Genomic DNA, 16742 nt, shown 5'->3' on the forward strand with positions numbered 1-16742 from the left:
AGAATTTGATCAGTACGGATTTCAATGGAGTCTTACTATCACACGTTTTCAGTGGAGAGATGTAGTCCTAGAGATTTTCCCCTTGAAGAAAGCATTTTCTTTAGGGAAAACTTGCTTAATTTGGCTTAACGCTTTTGCTGTGGCAGGTGTATGATAGCAGGGCCGTTCCCCTCCCCTGCTCCCATGGTTGTAAATGACAGCAGTTAAAAGAGCATTAAGGCTGCTGGCTAGCCAGTAAATGATGGATAGCTACCACAGCTCTGCTCAGCAGCTCCCAACTGGTGTCCCCACTGTGTGTGTGTGTGTGTGTGTTTGTATTTGTGTCTGTGGAGGTGTGAAGGAGAGATAGCACACATGTATGTGTACGTGTGTGTTAATGTTAATGTGTGTGTCATGTTGACAGGGACCATATGCATAGCCATCTGTGCATGAGTGTGTTATTATGTCCATATTCACCAACTAGAAAGTCATTAGCACCACTTCCAGTAGCCTTATTATCCACTAGATTTATACTATGTACAGTCATCCTCATTTACATGAGTGTTGTCTCCACGCTCCTCCTTTCTCACCTTTTCTCTCATCTCATCTCCTCTCCCTTCCTCCTTTCCTCCTTTCCTCTCCTCACTCCTCCCTCTCTACCCCCCCTTCCTCCTCATCTCCTTTCCTCTCCCCTCCTTTCCTCCTTTCCTCTTCTCTCCTCAACCCTCCCTCTCTCTCCTCCTCTCCTCTCCTCTGATACCTTACATAAGCATCTTATCTTCCTGTCATGTACTCAGTGTCAAGCATCTTTATTTCATAGGCTTTGTGTGTGTGTATGTGTGTGTGTGTGTGTGCGTGCGTGTGTGTGTTTGCACCTATGTGCTGTCTTGTTTGTGTATGTGCATGTGTGTATATGTGCATGCGTGCACGCACCTGTGAATGTGTACACTTGTGTGCGTGCAAGTGTGTGAAATCCTCTCCACGGTCTATTTAAAGTGTTCAGCTCCCTCCAGGGTGAAGATACCTGCTGTAAATTCAGGATGAAATATATCAGCCATGTCCAATAGGAAGTGGAATACAATAACAGGTCACATGGCAGCCACAGCCATCTACCTAGAAAGACTTCTGCTGCTGAGGGGTGTCACTGTGGAGCAGGGGGCTGCATACCATGTACTGCCAGTGCTGTGGGTTTGAATCCCATGTGTTCAGAAAAAATACAACAAAAAACACATTTATTTTGGCTGCCTAAGGCCAGGATCACATTTAATGCACTGAGTATGTTACTCTCAATTGGAAATTCATTCATTTTAAATGAGAGAATGCCACTCCCGCCACTTCATTCTATTGCAGATGCATAGCGTGGCGATGAAGGTGTTGCATACATTCAATTTTTTCTACTGATAATGCATGCAAAAATTCAACAAAAAGTTGTTTCGCCCTGATTCTTACACGACCTTGCTGTGAAGTTTTTGTGATAAAAATATTTCATCAGTGAATCAGAGTTGCGTGAAAATTTATGCTGTGATACTACAATCACTAACCACATCTAATCAGCTTCATCTTAATGTGTTTGAGCGACAAGGTCTGCAGCAAAACAAGCGCATTACGGATTAAGTGAGATCTCAGCGGAAGAGTTAAATAAGGGAAACCTGTGACCCTATAGCCGTAAAAGGTCAACCACCTAACTTACTCAATTATGCACATAGAATAACATGTTATTAGGTGATGAATTATGGATCATTGAGGATGAGAATAAAGCATGAACTCTATGGCCTCATGGGGATCAGTCAGAATGTTAATAGGAAAAGGTTCTGACATCAATGTACAGCACACTCTGCTCTCTTGTCTCTGTGTGTGTGTGTGTGTGTGTGTGTGTGTGTGTGTGTGTGTGCATGTGTGTGTGTGTGTGTGTTCCAGTGTGTGCACTTCATCACCTTGCTCCACTGACAAGTTATGTTCCTATTTTAGTTGAATCTATAAAACGAGACTCCTATAAAGATCCATATGGCACTAAATTTTACAGTGTGAATCCTACAGTGTAATGCCCTATATATCTCTCACAGTCCGCTGCTGCTGCATTTTGTCTCAGCTGACAGAGACGGGAGATGCAGTTAGAGGCTGTGAGCTGATGGTAATGGGAATGAAAAGGATGATAGATTTTTCCCATTCACACCTTGACATGCTCTTTATCTCATGGACAAGACTCAGCTGTTTCTCTGTCTCTGTAATCCCATGTGTGTCTTGCATACAATGTCTGTGTTTCTTTTTTTGTTTATAAATACGAAACAGAAGTACCTGAACAACTTTGCAAAGAAATATGCAGACACTGGAGACGCTTGTCATGGCTTGAGTCATTCTCAACAGATAGCAACTTAGTAACTGTCTCTTGGTGAAAACTGATCTGCTAGTTCGCTCTCCATTGCAATCACGACGACAGAAATGATGTTTTCCATTGTTATCGCTGCCTTTCACAAACAAGAATAAATGGGAAATGAGATTTGAATAAATGAATGGCTTTATTACAATGCAGTAAAGGAGCAAACGGGTGTCTTCAAAATGTTTTTATGCTATGTAATACTCAACAAAACTCTCCAGGCTTTAGTATAACATAGTATAGTATAGTACGGTTACAGTGTGTGTGCGTGCGTGTTTGTGTGTGTGTGTGTCTCACTCTGAGTTGTAGTGTGTATCTGAGCAGACAGTGGGATCGTCAGCTGCAGTGAGAAGCTGTTAGTTGGAGGTTCTGGGAATGAGAGTGATAATTGATGCTCTCACCGACACCTCGACTCCCTCTGTAGCTCCCAGACAAGACACATTTACCAACATAGGATCTGATGGAACCATCTCTATCAAACTAGGGTGAGCACCCACATAGAAACCTGGCTTGGGTCCCTCAGGAAAAGTGGGTGGGGTGAGATATAGAATTATTGCTCATACAGGGGATCAGAAATAACCTGGGATGCGTTAGAAAAAGCAAAGAGAGGGTCCGAGTCTCTGTTGTGATGAACAAAATTTAAAAGGCTTTATTTCACATTGGCAATCCACTGTAAATATTTAATTAACAGCAAGAGACAATGCTGTTTCCTACAAATTTTGCCCTTCATCAAGCAAAGCTATTAATACACAGCATTTGGAAAAGGACTCTTCATTTCTGCCAGTCCGTTGGAATTGCAATATATTTCAGAGGGCAGTGATGGGAGACAGAGAGAGAGACTGACACTTTGCTGTAATAGGAATGAAAAGGATGATAGATTGTCCCATTCACACTTCGACACGCTCTATATACCCTGACCATGAGACCAAAGACATACGGTCTATAGACAGGACCACACACATAGACATAAGGCACATAGAAGTGACCATGAAGTTGACTATTCACACCTGGACACATTCCCACTCCACAGACGGAGGAACGGGACTGTTAGACAGTAAAATTTACATAGAAATTGAAAAAAGTAAGTAGACGTTTTATATAGTGAAACTTGCAGTTCAGCAGACTGTGAGGATAGAGCTTTCTATTCAGTTCAATTCAGTTATTGCCAAAGCGTCTTCTCGGAAAGGCTGGTAGTCATTGTACAGTAAATCGCTACTGTTGCGGAGAAAGCACCTAGCTGCATTTTTTTTGTGTTTATCTTACTTTAATTGAAATTGTACATGGTCATTGATGTGTCGAATGAGTTTCTTGACCCCTGGGCCTTTGAAACCTGTTAAAAGCACAATGGAGATTTTCAAAAACACATGAAAAAAAATCAGCGTAGTTTTCTTCATTCCTGAGAAACTTACTTTTTGCAGATGCATGGTTTTTCACAACAGCAACCAACAACAGTAATATGAGAATGCAGACGGTGTGGTCAATACTCTATAGATTTACACATCATCTATAGTGTTGATTTATTGAATAACTGTTTCTCTCTCTGTCTCTTCTCCTCTCCTGGTATCTCTCCTTCTCTCTCTCTCTTTCCTTCTCCTTTCTCCTCTTCTCAATGTGTCTCCTCTTCAGCCGAATGACACAGATGTAAGTATTCATTTCTCCTCTTCTTGTCACTCTTCTCATTTTTTTTTTTTTTTTCAACATCGCTCTACTCTTTTTTATTTTTTTTTTTCCTGAACCAAATTTAACATCTTCAGCACCTGCTGAGCGCTGTGAACACAGCCTCACACCTCGGATACACAGATCAGACACACACTCACAGACGCACAGAAATCACACATGCAGACACACACACACACACACACATGTACATGTACATGCAAATTTGCAAACGAGACACTCTCACCAGCCCATCAGATCATCAGACATATCACACACAAATCATCACCTTCTCTCTCTCTCTCTCTCTCTCGCTCTCTCTCTCACACACACACACACACACACACACACATATTCACAGACATATGCTTACATACACACACTGACACACACTAACATAACGCCTGCTCACAGAAAGAGCATGTGCTCACAGCTGCATCATTTTCTCACATACGCACACACATCCAAACACACATACTTAATACATAAACACACACACATTACATTCACACACACGTCGCACTCACACCTTCACACACATCCATTCTCTCAGAGTGAAAATCCTTCCTCAGCTTGTTAAATTCTAACTGCGACACGCTTTCAAAACACTTTCTGTTTGAACTTCTTCCTTTCTCTCTCTTCTTCTCTCTCTTCCTGTCTCTCTTTCTGCCTGTCTCTCTGTCTGTCTCTCTGTCTGTCTCTCTGTCTGTCTCTCTGTCTTTCTCTCTGTCTGTCTCTCTGTCTCTCTGTCTTTCTCTCTGTCTGTCTCTCTGCCTGTCTCTCTGTCTGTCTCTCTGTCTTTCTCTCTGTCTGTCTCTCTGTCTGTCTCTCTGTCTGTCTCTCTGTCTGTCTCTCTGCCTGTCTCTCTGCCTGTCTCTCTGCCTGTCTCTCTGCCTGTCTCTCTGCCTGTCTCTCTGTCTGTCTCTCTCTCTGTCTCTCTGTCTGTCTCTCTGTCTTTCTCTCTGTCTGTCTCTCTGTCTGTCTATCTGCCCTCCAGTGTTCCAACATAGAAGGAGTTTGTCCTCTTCGCTGTGACAGCTTTGTGAGTATATCCCTCTGTTTCTGTCCTATATACATTATGTATCAATTTTCAGTGTAGCATGAATTTATGAGTTTACTTTGAGGAGGTTATGCAACTAAAGTGGTGGCAGTGTAGAATCCTACCGTACTCCACATTCTCTCTATAGCGCTCTTCCATGCACAGAAGACTTAAAGCTGCGCTTGGCAAGATTTCTATGTAAAGATACACCTGTCTTATGAGCCTAAATCATGAAGTGGGGCTGCAGCAGAGAAGAGCGTCCCATCCCCACTAACTGAGAAACGTCAAGTCACAATGAAACCACATTTTGAGAGCATCTTGCTTCGTTAATGTGATGTATTTCTGGTTGAAACAGGATATTGGGGACGGGACATAATGCGAGGAGGGATCATTCAAAAGTGTAAACCAATGGGATATCAGTTAGGGAGAGAAACGCAGTTTAATTTGATGGGAGGGGCGGAGGGGTGGGATTCAAAAATCCATGATGGTTTTATTGGTTGGAATTTTTATATCGCCTCCTGGTACACAATGAAGTCACCACTAAACGCTAAGTAAAAGTAATAAAAACACAATAACATAACATTTTTCTCATTTTTGTGGGTATAAATTGTCAAATAGGTGTATGGTATGATAATTAGAATGGGCTAGAAAGGCGAAAAGGTCATTTTTCATTTCAGTGTGACTTTAAGAAATACAAAATACAAAACCTCTGAAATACAAAACCCAGCTCAGTGGTGGCTGAACACCTCCAGCCACTAAGAGGAATGCATTTAGTGCACAGTTAAAGTATTTACAAATTCATCATTGTATAACATCAGTGGTGAAGTCATTGAGTGCTTTATATTTGTTGTCTTTGTAAACGGTTTTTGGGACAGATTATTAGCTTTCCTTACCTGTGTAATTGTTCTCCCTGTCTCTGTCTCTCTTTCAGGACATCGCCTGCTACGTGATTGACAATAATGGCTTCGTCCTCATTTCTAAAGAGCGCAATGATGTGAGTTCACACCAACACACACACACACACATGCATGTACACACACAAATACTGAAGTGCTTTTCAGTCTATTTCACTTGATTAATTGCGAAAGAACCCTCACACCTGCAAATACTCATCACTTAACAAGAAAAAATACTTAGAAACTAAAACCAAGCATCATTCTGTGAAATTCAGTAATATATCTCACGACCACCCAAAATCCCCATGTGATCCCTCCAAGGGTCCCAACACCCAGGTTGAGAACCTGTTATCCAACGGTGCAGAACACTGTATCCAACAGACAACCTAACACACATAAACGCTATTTTGGCATTTTCCGTTGCCTTACCTGTTTACATGGTTATCTACTGTATGTGTTGAGTGACTTTTATGACCATTGAGCCCTCAAAACCTGTTAAAATGTAATTTTATATTTTCAAAAATATACAAGATAAAAATCAGTATTCTTTTCATTTTCTGAAAAACATACTCTTTTGCAGATATTTTTTTTTACCCAACAGCAGTGACATACTGCAGTGATGTATCATTTTTACATTTACATATTCAGATTTTAACCTTTCAACTTACCCATAACCAGAGTAACTAACAACAATAAGTGCAAGCAGCAAAATGAGTCGGTGTTCATGAATCACAGCAACTGCCTAAGTAGCATCGCAATAAAGAGGTGCAAGGAACAACGCTCCCCAGCCTGCAATTATGCAACACAACAAAAAGCACAGAGCAGCAGTGCGCCCTGTAATTTGGCTGTAGCAGTGCTAGTTTAAGGTGATTTTTTTGTGTCCTGTGCCTGTTTCATTCAGTTCTGTAAGCCATAAACATCCATATAATATTGGATGTTTTCTGGTGCAGGATGCAGCACTAAACCTATCTTATATGGATCTTAATCTGTGATATGTATTAGTTTTTAATATTATTAATTTGAGCAGAAAAAAGCATATCAAATTGGATGATATAATCAACAGACAAATTGATGTGCACAGGGTTAAAAAAAAAAAAAAAAAAGGTGGGCATGTGACCAGATCAACTCAGATAAAAAATAAACTCTTGAATCAAAAAATATGAACAAGTAAAAACCACCTATATCTGTTTGGAAATTGGGTAAAAATAGGGTGGAAGGATAATATCCCGTTTTCCCAAAAAGTGCCCCACTACTGAATGAATATTAGAGAAAGCACTACAACACAAACACAACAAAATCCTGTATAATACATGACATGATGACATAAATCAACTCACACCACTTAGAAACTTACAAATCACATTCAAAATGAGAGGCAACACACATCATAAACATTACACAGACAGAAATTAGTTGGATGAATAATTTACCTCACAGTTCACATGGAGGGCAAAGAGGGAAGGAAAAGGAAGGAGGAAAGAAGGAGGGAATGAAGGAAGTACACCATTGAGGAGAGTTGATTCTATTTATTTGTTTATCATGACATGAATGTAATATTTGTAACCGCTCAGATCTTCGAACACCGTGTTTATCTGGTTTCTCTCTCTCCTGATAGGCGGGGAGGTTCTTTGGCGAGGTCGACGGATCAGTGATGACCACACTGATCAGGATGGGCATGTTCAAACGGTAAAGCCTGGCTGTCATTGGCTGACCGACCGGTTGTTGTCTGAGTCTGTCTGAGTAGCTGGCTGACTTGTTTGTTGTTGGTCTGTCTGTCACTCTGTATACCCATCTGTCTGTCTCTCTGCCTCATCAAAATTATATTAAATAAAGAGAATAATTTGACAATAATAAAGACAATACAGTAAAGACAGTACTGTAGGTGCCACAATTCCATAGAAGACTTTCCAATCCTTATGTTTTTCCAATATTGCAGAGGCAGAGATTAGGCTTTAAGGTATGGAGTTTGATCAGACCCTGAAGGCTTCAGGACTAGGAACAGCCGAGCTTCAGTCAAAAACGAAGCAGAGAGTTTAGTTTTAGAGTTTAGTCATCCCAGCATGTGTGTGAAAGTCGACCTGCTGCGGTTCTGCCTGGAATATATAGACATTTCTGGCAAATGTTGACTGCTTAAGAGGGTCATGAATGAGCGAGGTAAACAGTTCTGTTATTTACTAAATCCGGATACAGATATGGATAGGAGCAGGTGATTGACTCATCCGCTCACAAAACACAGCAGTAAAGATGTTCTCTGTACAGCCTGTGTGTACAGTGCTAAGAATGGTAAAAATAGCAGACAGCGGGGAGCGACCTCGTCCTGACCAGGGCCAGTGTGAGCCACAGGAGAGAGTCCAATGTTTTAATCCGTTCAATATCACAGCGCCTCTCTGTGGCCAGAAGGTGCAGTGCAGTCCTGGTGGCCAGCAGCCTGGCGAGTGTGTCGTGCTCAGAGTGTCACGTGTTCGAGTCCGACTCATGAACTTTGTTATGAAACTGAAACTGGTTGCGACGATGCGTGGGTTTTAACCAGGGAGTTAGTCTGCAAACTTTCCTGTTTTCTTCTCGTTTTAATTCTTATGCATCTATCTTATCAGTCGGTACCCATGCATTGGTATGCATCGGCTGTATGAAAGCCATAGCCTAGAGGCCGTTCTTTGCTGGGATTATGGGGACTTAAAAGCTTTGTTATTATTGCTATATAATAGCATAGCTTTTGCTGTGTGTTGTACTGTTCCATTCTCTCTGCGCCCGGGGCAGTTCATTCACTCATCTTGATCTGTGTCTTATAGATATCTAAGGTTTTCCCCCTCCGCTCCCCATGGAGCTTCTATGGCTGCTCTGGATGGTTTTTTTTTCTCCCCGTTACTTTTCACCCATCTTTTATGTTTGAAATCTCATGAGTGATGTGCTATTTTTAAACAGCTAAAAGAATTCTCCACGCTTCATTTGACACAGGATATTACATAACTGGTTTGGTGCATGCATGTGCCTGTGTGTGTGTGTGTGTGTGCGTGTGTGTGAGAGAGAGCATACTTATGTGCATGCATGTGCAAATTTGTTTGTGTGTTTGTGTGTTCTTGTACTTCTACCTGTGTGAGGACCAAACGTTCCCAACAGTATAGAAAAATAAGGAACATTGGGTCAGTCCTCACTTTAAAAAGGGTCATTCTAGCAGAGCGGTGATTTTTCATTTCTTGTCAGATTTCCTTTTTTTTTTTTTAAGTTAGAGGTTAGGGTTTGTATAAGGATTAAGGTTAGACATATAACTGGGGCTTATAGTTGAATGAATGTAAATCAATGGAATACCACCACCAACATAAGGTTTTGTGTGTGTGTGTGTGTGTGTGTGTGTGTGTGTTCCATCAGGGTGTCATTGTTCGACTACCAGGCCATGTGTAAGATGAACTCGCATTCTGTGAACAGCGCCCGTCCGCTTCTCAGTGTATGTATACTCACTCTGTGTGTGTGTGTGTGTGTTTGAGCATTATCTCTACAAATTAATCATCCAATCAGTTGTGCAGTAATTTTAGTTTTGTTTTCTCTGACTGATTATGTTCTCTCTCTCCGTATCTCATTTTGTTTCTATCTTCTATCCCTTTGTGTCTCTTTTATTCTTTCTGTATGCCTTTTTTCCATTCTCTCTCTCTGTCTTCCTTTCTCTTCTTTTCTCTGTCTGCCTGTCTCTCTCTCTCTCTCTCTCTCTCTCTCTCTCTCTCTCTCTCTCCTCTCTCTCTCTCTCCAGCCGTTCTATGGTTTGGCTTCAGCCCTCAAGTGGTTCCTCTCCAACTTCCTACTGTAAGTGTTGCCAGGGGCAACTAGAGTTGGCTGTTGCCATTTTTGTTATTTCCGAATTAAAGGGAAATTTTGTAGCAATCTGCTATTATGTTACACCCTACAGTAAATCCATAATTATGACCGGTAAACAGTGATTCACTGGACGTTGAATTGCATGGGGAGAACTGTTTTCTGCTGATATATCACAAAACACAACTTGATGCTTTTCTGAAATAGCAATGGAAAGTCCATTCCTAGGTTGACAACAATATGTTATGCACATAGCAAATGTCAAGGCATCAACTGTAGTGAAAAAATGTGACTGATTCTGATATCTTGCCATTTCCCGGGGCTTCTGTGCAGAGCATGGTTGTTATCAGAGAAACAAACTTCTTGTCCATGTTTTGACCCGGTCTTAAAGAGCATCTGTAGGTTATCCTCATATCATAAATCAGTGGCTCACAAAAACTGGGCCAAGAACCAAAGTTGGATCATGAGAGGATTAAAAAGGGACCTTGTATTATTTAGGAGAACGTTGGCTTCAACTTCCAGTGCAGCGACCTGGGACGGCTAAAGTAACATGACACAGACAGCAGCTTCATAAAACATTAGGCTGGTTATCCAGTCAAAAAAAAACATCAGCTACCAAAGCTACCAATTACCCCTGAATAACTTGAGGACCCATTTTAATATTCCCATGACACAACTTTGGGTCCTGGCCCAGTTTTTGAAATCTGCTTGCAATCTGCTGCGGTATATAACGATGGCCGGCTAATTGACTCCCTCTCTCTCTCTCTTCTCTCTCCTCTTCACTAGGTTTCTCCTGGAGTTTAATATCTGTGGCTTTTGGCACAAGGAGCACTTCGCTGACGGTGAGCTCACACAGAGAGGAATGTATCCAGTTGAGGTCATGCGCTGTTTCCGTGCATCTTACTCACAAATGTGCCTTTATACATGTTTAAACCATGTATACATGCCAATACAACCATGTAAACAGAACTGGTACAGAATGAAAAAACGGCAGCAAACAGGATCAAATGTGTACTTGCTTCACAGTATCCCAGCTGTTGCATTTGGGTTTTTAATAATCAGGATATGCCAAACGATATGAATAATGCCAAATGCCATATTTTCCATTTACATATGGCATTTACATGGTCTTCAACTGAATCCTTGAGTATCCCAAATAATATTTGAATATTAAAGTGCGCGTGTGCAGACTCAGTGAGGTATGCAAACCCACCAATTTAGGAAAACTGAGGGACAATTGTTGAAACTTTTTCCCCAAAAATGTGTGGCGAAATAAAATAAATGACATTATCCCTTTAGTTATAAACTGTAAGTGGAAAGTGTGGGCAAACAGCACTGTACCTCCGCTTCACAAGCAACATCTCGCCCACACGCTTAAAAAAGATGTATCATTTTCAACACATCCATCTGTTCAGCTTGGGACATCACACAGTTGTGTTACTTTGCACCACAGCCTATGGTAGAACTACATATGTTGTGTCAGTTCATGTTGTTGTAAACATATGGAAAGCATCACAAATAACACAGGAGCGCCTTAGCCGTGTTGCTCACCAGCCTGAAGGTCATGAAATAACAGCATCGTGTCCTCTCATCCTCTCACCGCTCATCTCCATCCCTCCATCCCTCCATCGCTCACACATTCATCATCATCATTTCCCGACCTGTCAATCATCCACTCTTCTCATCATCCCTCCATCCAGCCAAGTCATCTTTCACAGTGTGTGAGTATCCATCAACACCCACATCTCATAGAGCATGTGTGTTAAAAAAGTGCATACTAGTGTTTTTGAGTGTGTGTGTGTGTGTGTGTGTGTGTAAATGTACCTAGGGTCATAGTAGCCAGCAGTTTCCTCTTACAGGCTGTCAGCCTGTCGGTCACCAATGAAATGACACACACACACACACACACACACACACATACACATACTTCCACACACATTTATTATTCATAATTCCAACATCCTAACCTTGATCTATCTCTCTATCACACACACTCACACACACTCATACACATACTTCCACACACACTTGTTATTCATATTTCCGACATCCTAACCTTAATCTATCTCTCTATCACACACACACACACACACACACAGTCCACACACACTTATTATTCATATTTCCAACATCCTAACTTTAATCTATCTCTCTCTCAGCCTCAGCACACAAGAAGAAAGTGGACATCCTGCAGCCATGTGACACAGAGTATCCCAGCTTCGTCTACGAGCCGTCAATCAAAGAGACCAACAGCCTCATCAAGTGTGGACGCTGCCAGAAGTAAGATCTATTCACACATACACACACACACACACATACACACAAATCTGCAGTGCAGTCCTCTCTAAGCCCTAGACCAGTCATATTAAATTGTCCCTCCAAAATCCATTTTCTAAGGCTTTGCTCTGCTCTGCATACTGAGAGCAGTGAGTGTGTATGTGTGTGTATGTGTGTGTGTGAGAGGGAGAGAGAGAGAGAGAGAGAGAGTGGAAGAAGGAGGGAAATAAATAGAAAGAGACAGTGTTAGATCAGGGTACACAGAGGGTTGGAGGGAGAGAAAGCCCGAGAAGCATATGGAGAGTGAGAGAGATTGGAGGAGGGAGAAAGAGTATTAAGAGAGTGAATGAAAATGCAGAAGGATGTGAGAGTGAGAGAATGTGCGGGAGAAACAGATGGAAAAACAGACAGTGGGCCGCAGAAAGAGGAGGGGGGCGGGTATCGAATGAGAGAGAAAGTAAGAGAGGAGAGGAAGAAAGAGAGAAGGAGGGGTCTGAGTGTGTGTGAGAGAGAGAGAGAAACAGATGTTTCTGTGCTGTGGTTCATCTGTATTATTCTTATAATAGGTAGAGTGTGAACTCCCTCATGAGGCCAAAAGAGGCACAACACTGCTTCAGTCTCACTGCCGTACAATATATTTACACTTTAAGCCTTTAGCTGACGGTCTTATCCAGAGCGACCTACAGATGCAGTATATCATGTAAATCACTTAAAGAGATATTTCACTTTGATGCATTGTTTTCAGTTTTCAGTACTCTGGCATTACAGCTCAGTCTGTATTCACCAGCAGGATTCAGGCAGTTGGTCCAGCAACATTACTTCCTTGAAATATTATTTGGGTGAATTCACTTTTGTGTTGACACGCAATAGGACAGCCAAGAAACCAGCCAAACCAGTTGAACCAAAATGCGGATCTGTGCCACTTGGCTGGGTGTTGTGCATTACCTGGTCTCAGCTGTACGCCCCCTACTGGACACTGCAGCAATGTAATGTGTCACATCAGAGGTTTAACATGTCTGTCTGTGTGTGTGTGTGTGTTTGTTTGTGTGTGCACTCTTTCCTGTGTGTGTGTCTGTGTCTTTGTGTGTGTGTGTGTGTGTGTGTGTGTGTGTGTGTCAGGATGTTTGTGGTGCAGCAGATACCAGAAAGCAACCTGTTGATGCTGGTGGTGCAGGCAGACTGTGACTGCTCCAGACAGTACCCACCTATCACCATGGAGCCCAAGGAAGTCAAATATATCCTTTACTATGGGGCTGCCTGTCTGTGTGTGTGTGTGTGTGTGTGTGTGTGTGTGTGTGTTGGTGGGGGGGGGATACTTGTTGGTATCATCAATAGTTTAAAGAAATGTGATGATATCTTGTTACTTGCGGGGTGATTGGGTTCTTCTCAAGATATCATGATATTTTTTTTTTAAAATCTGATTTTCAGACTCCACACAAGATAAAACCACTTGTTAAATTGGATATTTTTATTTTGTGTACTTCTTCTGAACTCTCGTTATATACTTCATAGTGTAGACTATTAGACTATTGGATGGGAGGTGTTTTGCAAAGCATGTATGCAGGACCACCCTGCTTTTACATTCAGTCATTCCACACATTCACACATTCTCTTGTTGGTCACTGGGGGTTCAGTGCCTTGCTCACTGGCACCTTAGTAGCAGTTTGTGAGGGAGGGAAGAGTATTACTCATACCTTTACCTTGACTCCGCTGCACATAACGCCTCGGTGAAGTGTGACAGAATGAGGTCACAGAAGATCCGCCGACGCCCCGAGTCCTGCCATGCCTACCACCCTCAGGTCAGCCTCCCACTGGTCCACTCCAGGACTGACTCTGACACTAATGTCTGCACCCATTGTGCAACAGCTTTGACAAAGTATCAACAGTTTTATTGAATATTTTAATGAATCATTTTTCAAATATTTTTTCAGTTTTAATTCAATACTTTTACACCGCATAAAATATGATGCATCATACTGAGGCATTTTTCTCCTCTCATTTTGATCCAGAGTAAGCATATTATAATCATCTCAACTAAAACTGAACCTCATTTAGCCAAATGTAATTCAATGGATTTTCTTCACATAGATTTTTAAGCAGTAGGGCTTTCTGATGGATAATAATCTCAGAATATTCATATCCCACCCTAAGACAACAGAGTTTGAACTATATGGATGGGATCTGTTCTGACTATCCCTACATTGGAATATTCACAATTACTCACCATCAATAAAGTATAATAAAGTAAATATGGTTTACACTCACAAAACAATGTTCAAGTTGGCTTCATCTCCAGATTTGCCTTTTTTTAATTCTGTAAGTTAAATTATTTTGTGTCATTTCCCTGCAGGAGAACGCCAAGGACTGTGGAGGGGCGTGTGTCATTTCCCTCTCTGTCTCTCTCTTCCTCGTCTGTCTCTCCTTCTCGGCCCTCGTCTCCCGATGACGGACAGCTCAGTCGTCCCGCCCATTCTCATATACACCAGCTGGAGATTGGACAACAAGCAGAATCCAGAGATCTGTTGTGACAGTGGACACGACCGAGTGGATTTGTCTAAACTGAGTATGTCTGATTCTGCACAATTAAAAAAAAAAAAAAATCTCTCCTGATGGACCTCTGATGTGGTTTATTGACATCTGAGAACTTGTTTCACCTGGACTAAAAACTGCAAAGAAAAGTTAAAGTTAAAGGGCCGTTGCCATGGATACACTTCCTGTCGGCCATGTATCAGTTGCTTTTGCTTGAGCCATTTTGCATCTCAAAATCGATGAACTTAACAGGAGGGATGCCAAATGGATGCACATGGTAGCTGTGACATGGAGTGAAAAAACAGGATTTCGAGACCCTGTCACCTGAGGCAGCATGAGAAAGTCCAAGGAGGAAAAAACGGCAAGACTGGATTTCAAGCTCGCTGAACTGATACTGTACATGTGGGTGCACACGCAAGCACACACATATCCAATATTTTATTATCATGGACCTCTTTTGAACTCATGACATCTACAGACTTTTACAGACTATGTTATATCAAAGAGAGACTGTTTTGTTATGTGAATATTGATCACTGGACAATGCTGTGATGCTGATCAATCTTTTTTTTAAATGTTGAAGGACAATGGCCACTGAGAGAAAAGCTACAGTCATGTACGGGGAAAAAATGTTGTGTAACACCAGATCCTCTGAGTTTTATTTTACTTGGTTGCTTGCAATGTACAGAAACTTCTGCCGTTGCACTTACTGCAAGTCTCTCTGGATAAGAGCGTCAGCTCAATGCCTAGAATGCAATTATAACTGAGTTATAAACATTATAAAAAGTAATAAAAAATAATTGAATAGTCAATATGACTTACGTTTAATAGTGTTAAACAGGAAATATCAGCACCTTCAGGATTTCATGTTTGAGTGATTATTATGACCAAAAAATGTGATTCTGTGACAGCTCTTTTGAAAAATGTCTGTCTGCCTTTCTGTCTTTATCATCTGTGAGCCCGTGTCTGTCTGTGTGTCTGTACACACTGTATGTGATTATGTCTGTCTGTCCTGGAAATGAACAGTACATACACATGGGTCAGCTGGGTACATGCAGGGGACAGCGTACTTGATAGCAATACAGACTTTCTACCATTTTACAACCAAATACATAAGTCAACATGGATAACATCACTGACAGGCAAACAAAAGCACAAAATAGAAGTTTAGATTTGATTTATGGATGAAATAAGAAATCCACATTGTTTCAGCGAGTATCTACTTAGTATTATTTCCAGTATCACCAAAATATTATATTTTCAGGAATTAAGAACATTTGTAAGGCATCACTGATGCACTGGTTGGAAACAGTGGTTTTTGAATAGGTTTCTTAGGCTCTATAGGGTCAAGGAACTACTACACATAGAAATGATTTAGCATATAAATGACCATGTAATCTTATAATTCAAGTGATAAAAGAGAAAGAAAAAGAAAAAGGAACCATCCACTCAGAGAAACAAGGTTTTTCACGCAGCAACAACTGTACAATTGTAATTGTGTGATACTTTCGGGAAATTGTATTGTTGATATACTGTATGTAATTGTAATGTACATTAAAACTGTAAATCTAATTGCATAGGGTATATTTTAATATGTATGCTTGCATGTTTCATATTTTGAACTATGTTTTACACAGCATTTCGTTGTATCTTGGGCGGTGAGTGTGTCCCTGTAGCTTTTTCTACGCAGAAATCACGGCATTTTGAATCATCTTACATCTTGCATGTCTTCAAGTTCAACTCATTTGGATGAAAAATGGCCTGAGATTTTGTCAGTTTATGTGTTGGACTTAAATATTTGTGTGCGTGTGTGTGTGTGTGTGTGTGTGCGTGTGTGTGTGTGTGTGTCTTACCATGTGTCTTGCTGAGATGAGAGTAATTCTATTCATCTGTCTCATTGTTTCATTTACTCTGTACAATATGTGTCAACATGGTATGTTGGTTGACTGACGTGAATCTGTAATAAGTAATGTATGAATAAATGTTATCCCTCTGTCATTCATACTTTAATTGAATAACAATTGGCTATGTGAACGCTGTCTTGTCCCGTGACTTTTTATTCTTCAGTAAAAGTAATGGATCTGATTGGAATTTCGTTAATAGTTAAATAATAAGGGTGAAGTACCACTTTTCCACCACTATTATTTAACTATTAATTAAATTCCAGTGGGGAATTGGGAAAGCTGTC

General features: G+C 41.1%; 1 protein-coding gene across 1 annotated transcript in view; it reads left to right on the forward strand.

The window, feature by feature from the left end:
• Positions 1-16549, forward strand: part of cacna2d4a (calcium channel, voltage-dependent, alpha 2/delta subunit 4a) — a 101477-nt gene extending 84928 nt beyond the window's left edge. The window contains exons 29-40 of the mRNA XM_078282244.1: positions 3980-3994; positions 5007-5051; positions 5980-6042; positions 7560-7630; positions 9311-9386; positions 9687-9739; positions 10535-10590; positions 11449-11469; positions 11908-12028; positions 13145-13260; positions 13742-13824; positions 14376-16549. Of these exons, the coding sequence (XP_078138370.1) occupies positions 3980-3994; positions 5007-5051; positions 5980-6042; positions 7560-7630; positions 9311-9386; positions 9687-9739; positions 10535-10590; positions 11449-11469; positions 11908-12028; positions 13145-13260; positions 13742-13824; positions 14376-14471 (816 nt within the window). The 3' untranslated portion in view covers positions 14472-16549. The remainder of the gene's footprint in view (positions 1-3979; positions 3995-5006; positions 5052-5979; positions 6043-7559; positions 7631-9310; positions 9387-9686; positions 9740-10534; positions 10591-11448; positions 11470-11907; positions 12029-13144; positions 13261-13741; positions 13825-14375) is intronic.
• The last annotated feature ends 193 nt before the right edge of the window (positions 16550-16742 follow it).

This window comes from Centroberyx gerrardi, chromosome 24 (assembly GCF_048128805.1).
Source record: "Centroberyx gerrardi isolate f3 chromosome 24, fCenGer3.hap1.cur.20231027, whole genome shotgun sequence".
Lineage (NCBI taxonomy): Eukaryota > Metazoa > Chordata > Actinopteri > Beryciformes > Berycidae > Centroberyx > Centroberyx gerrardi.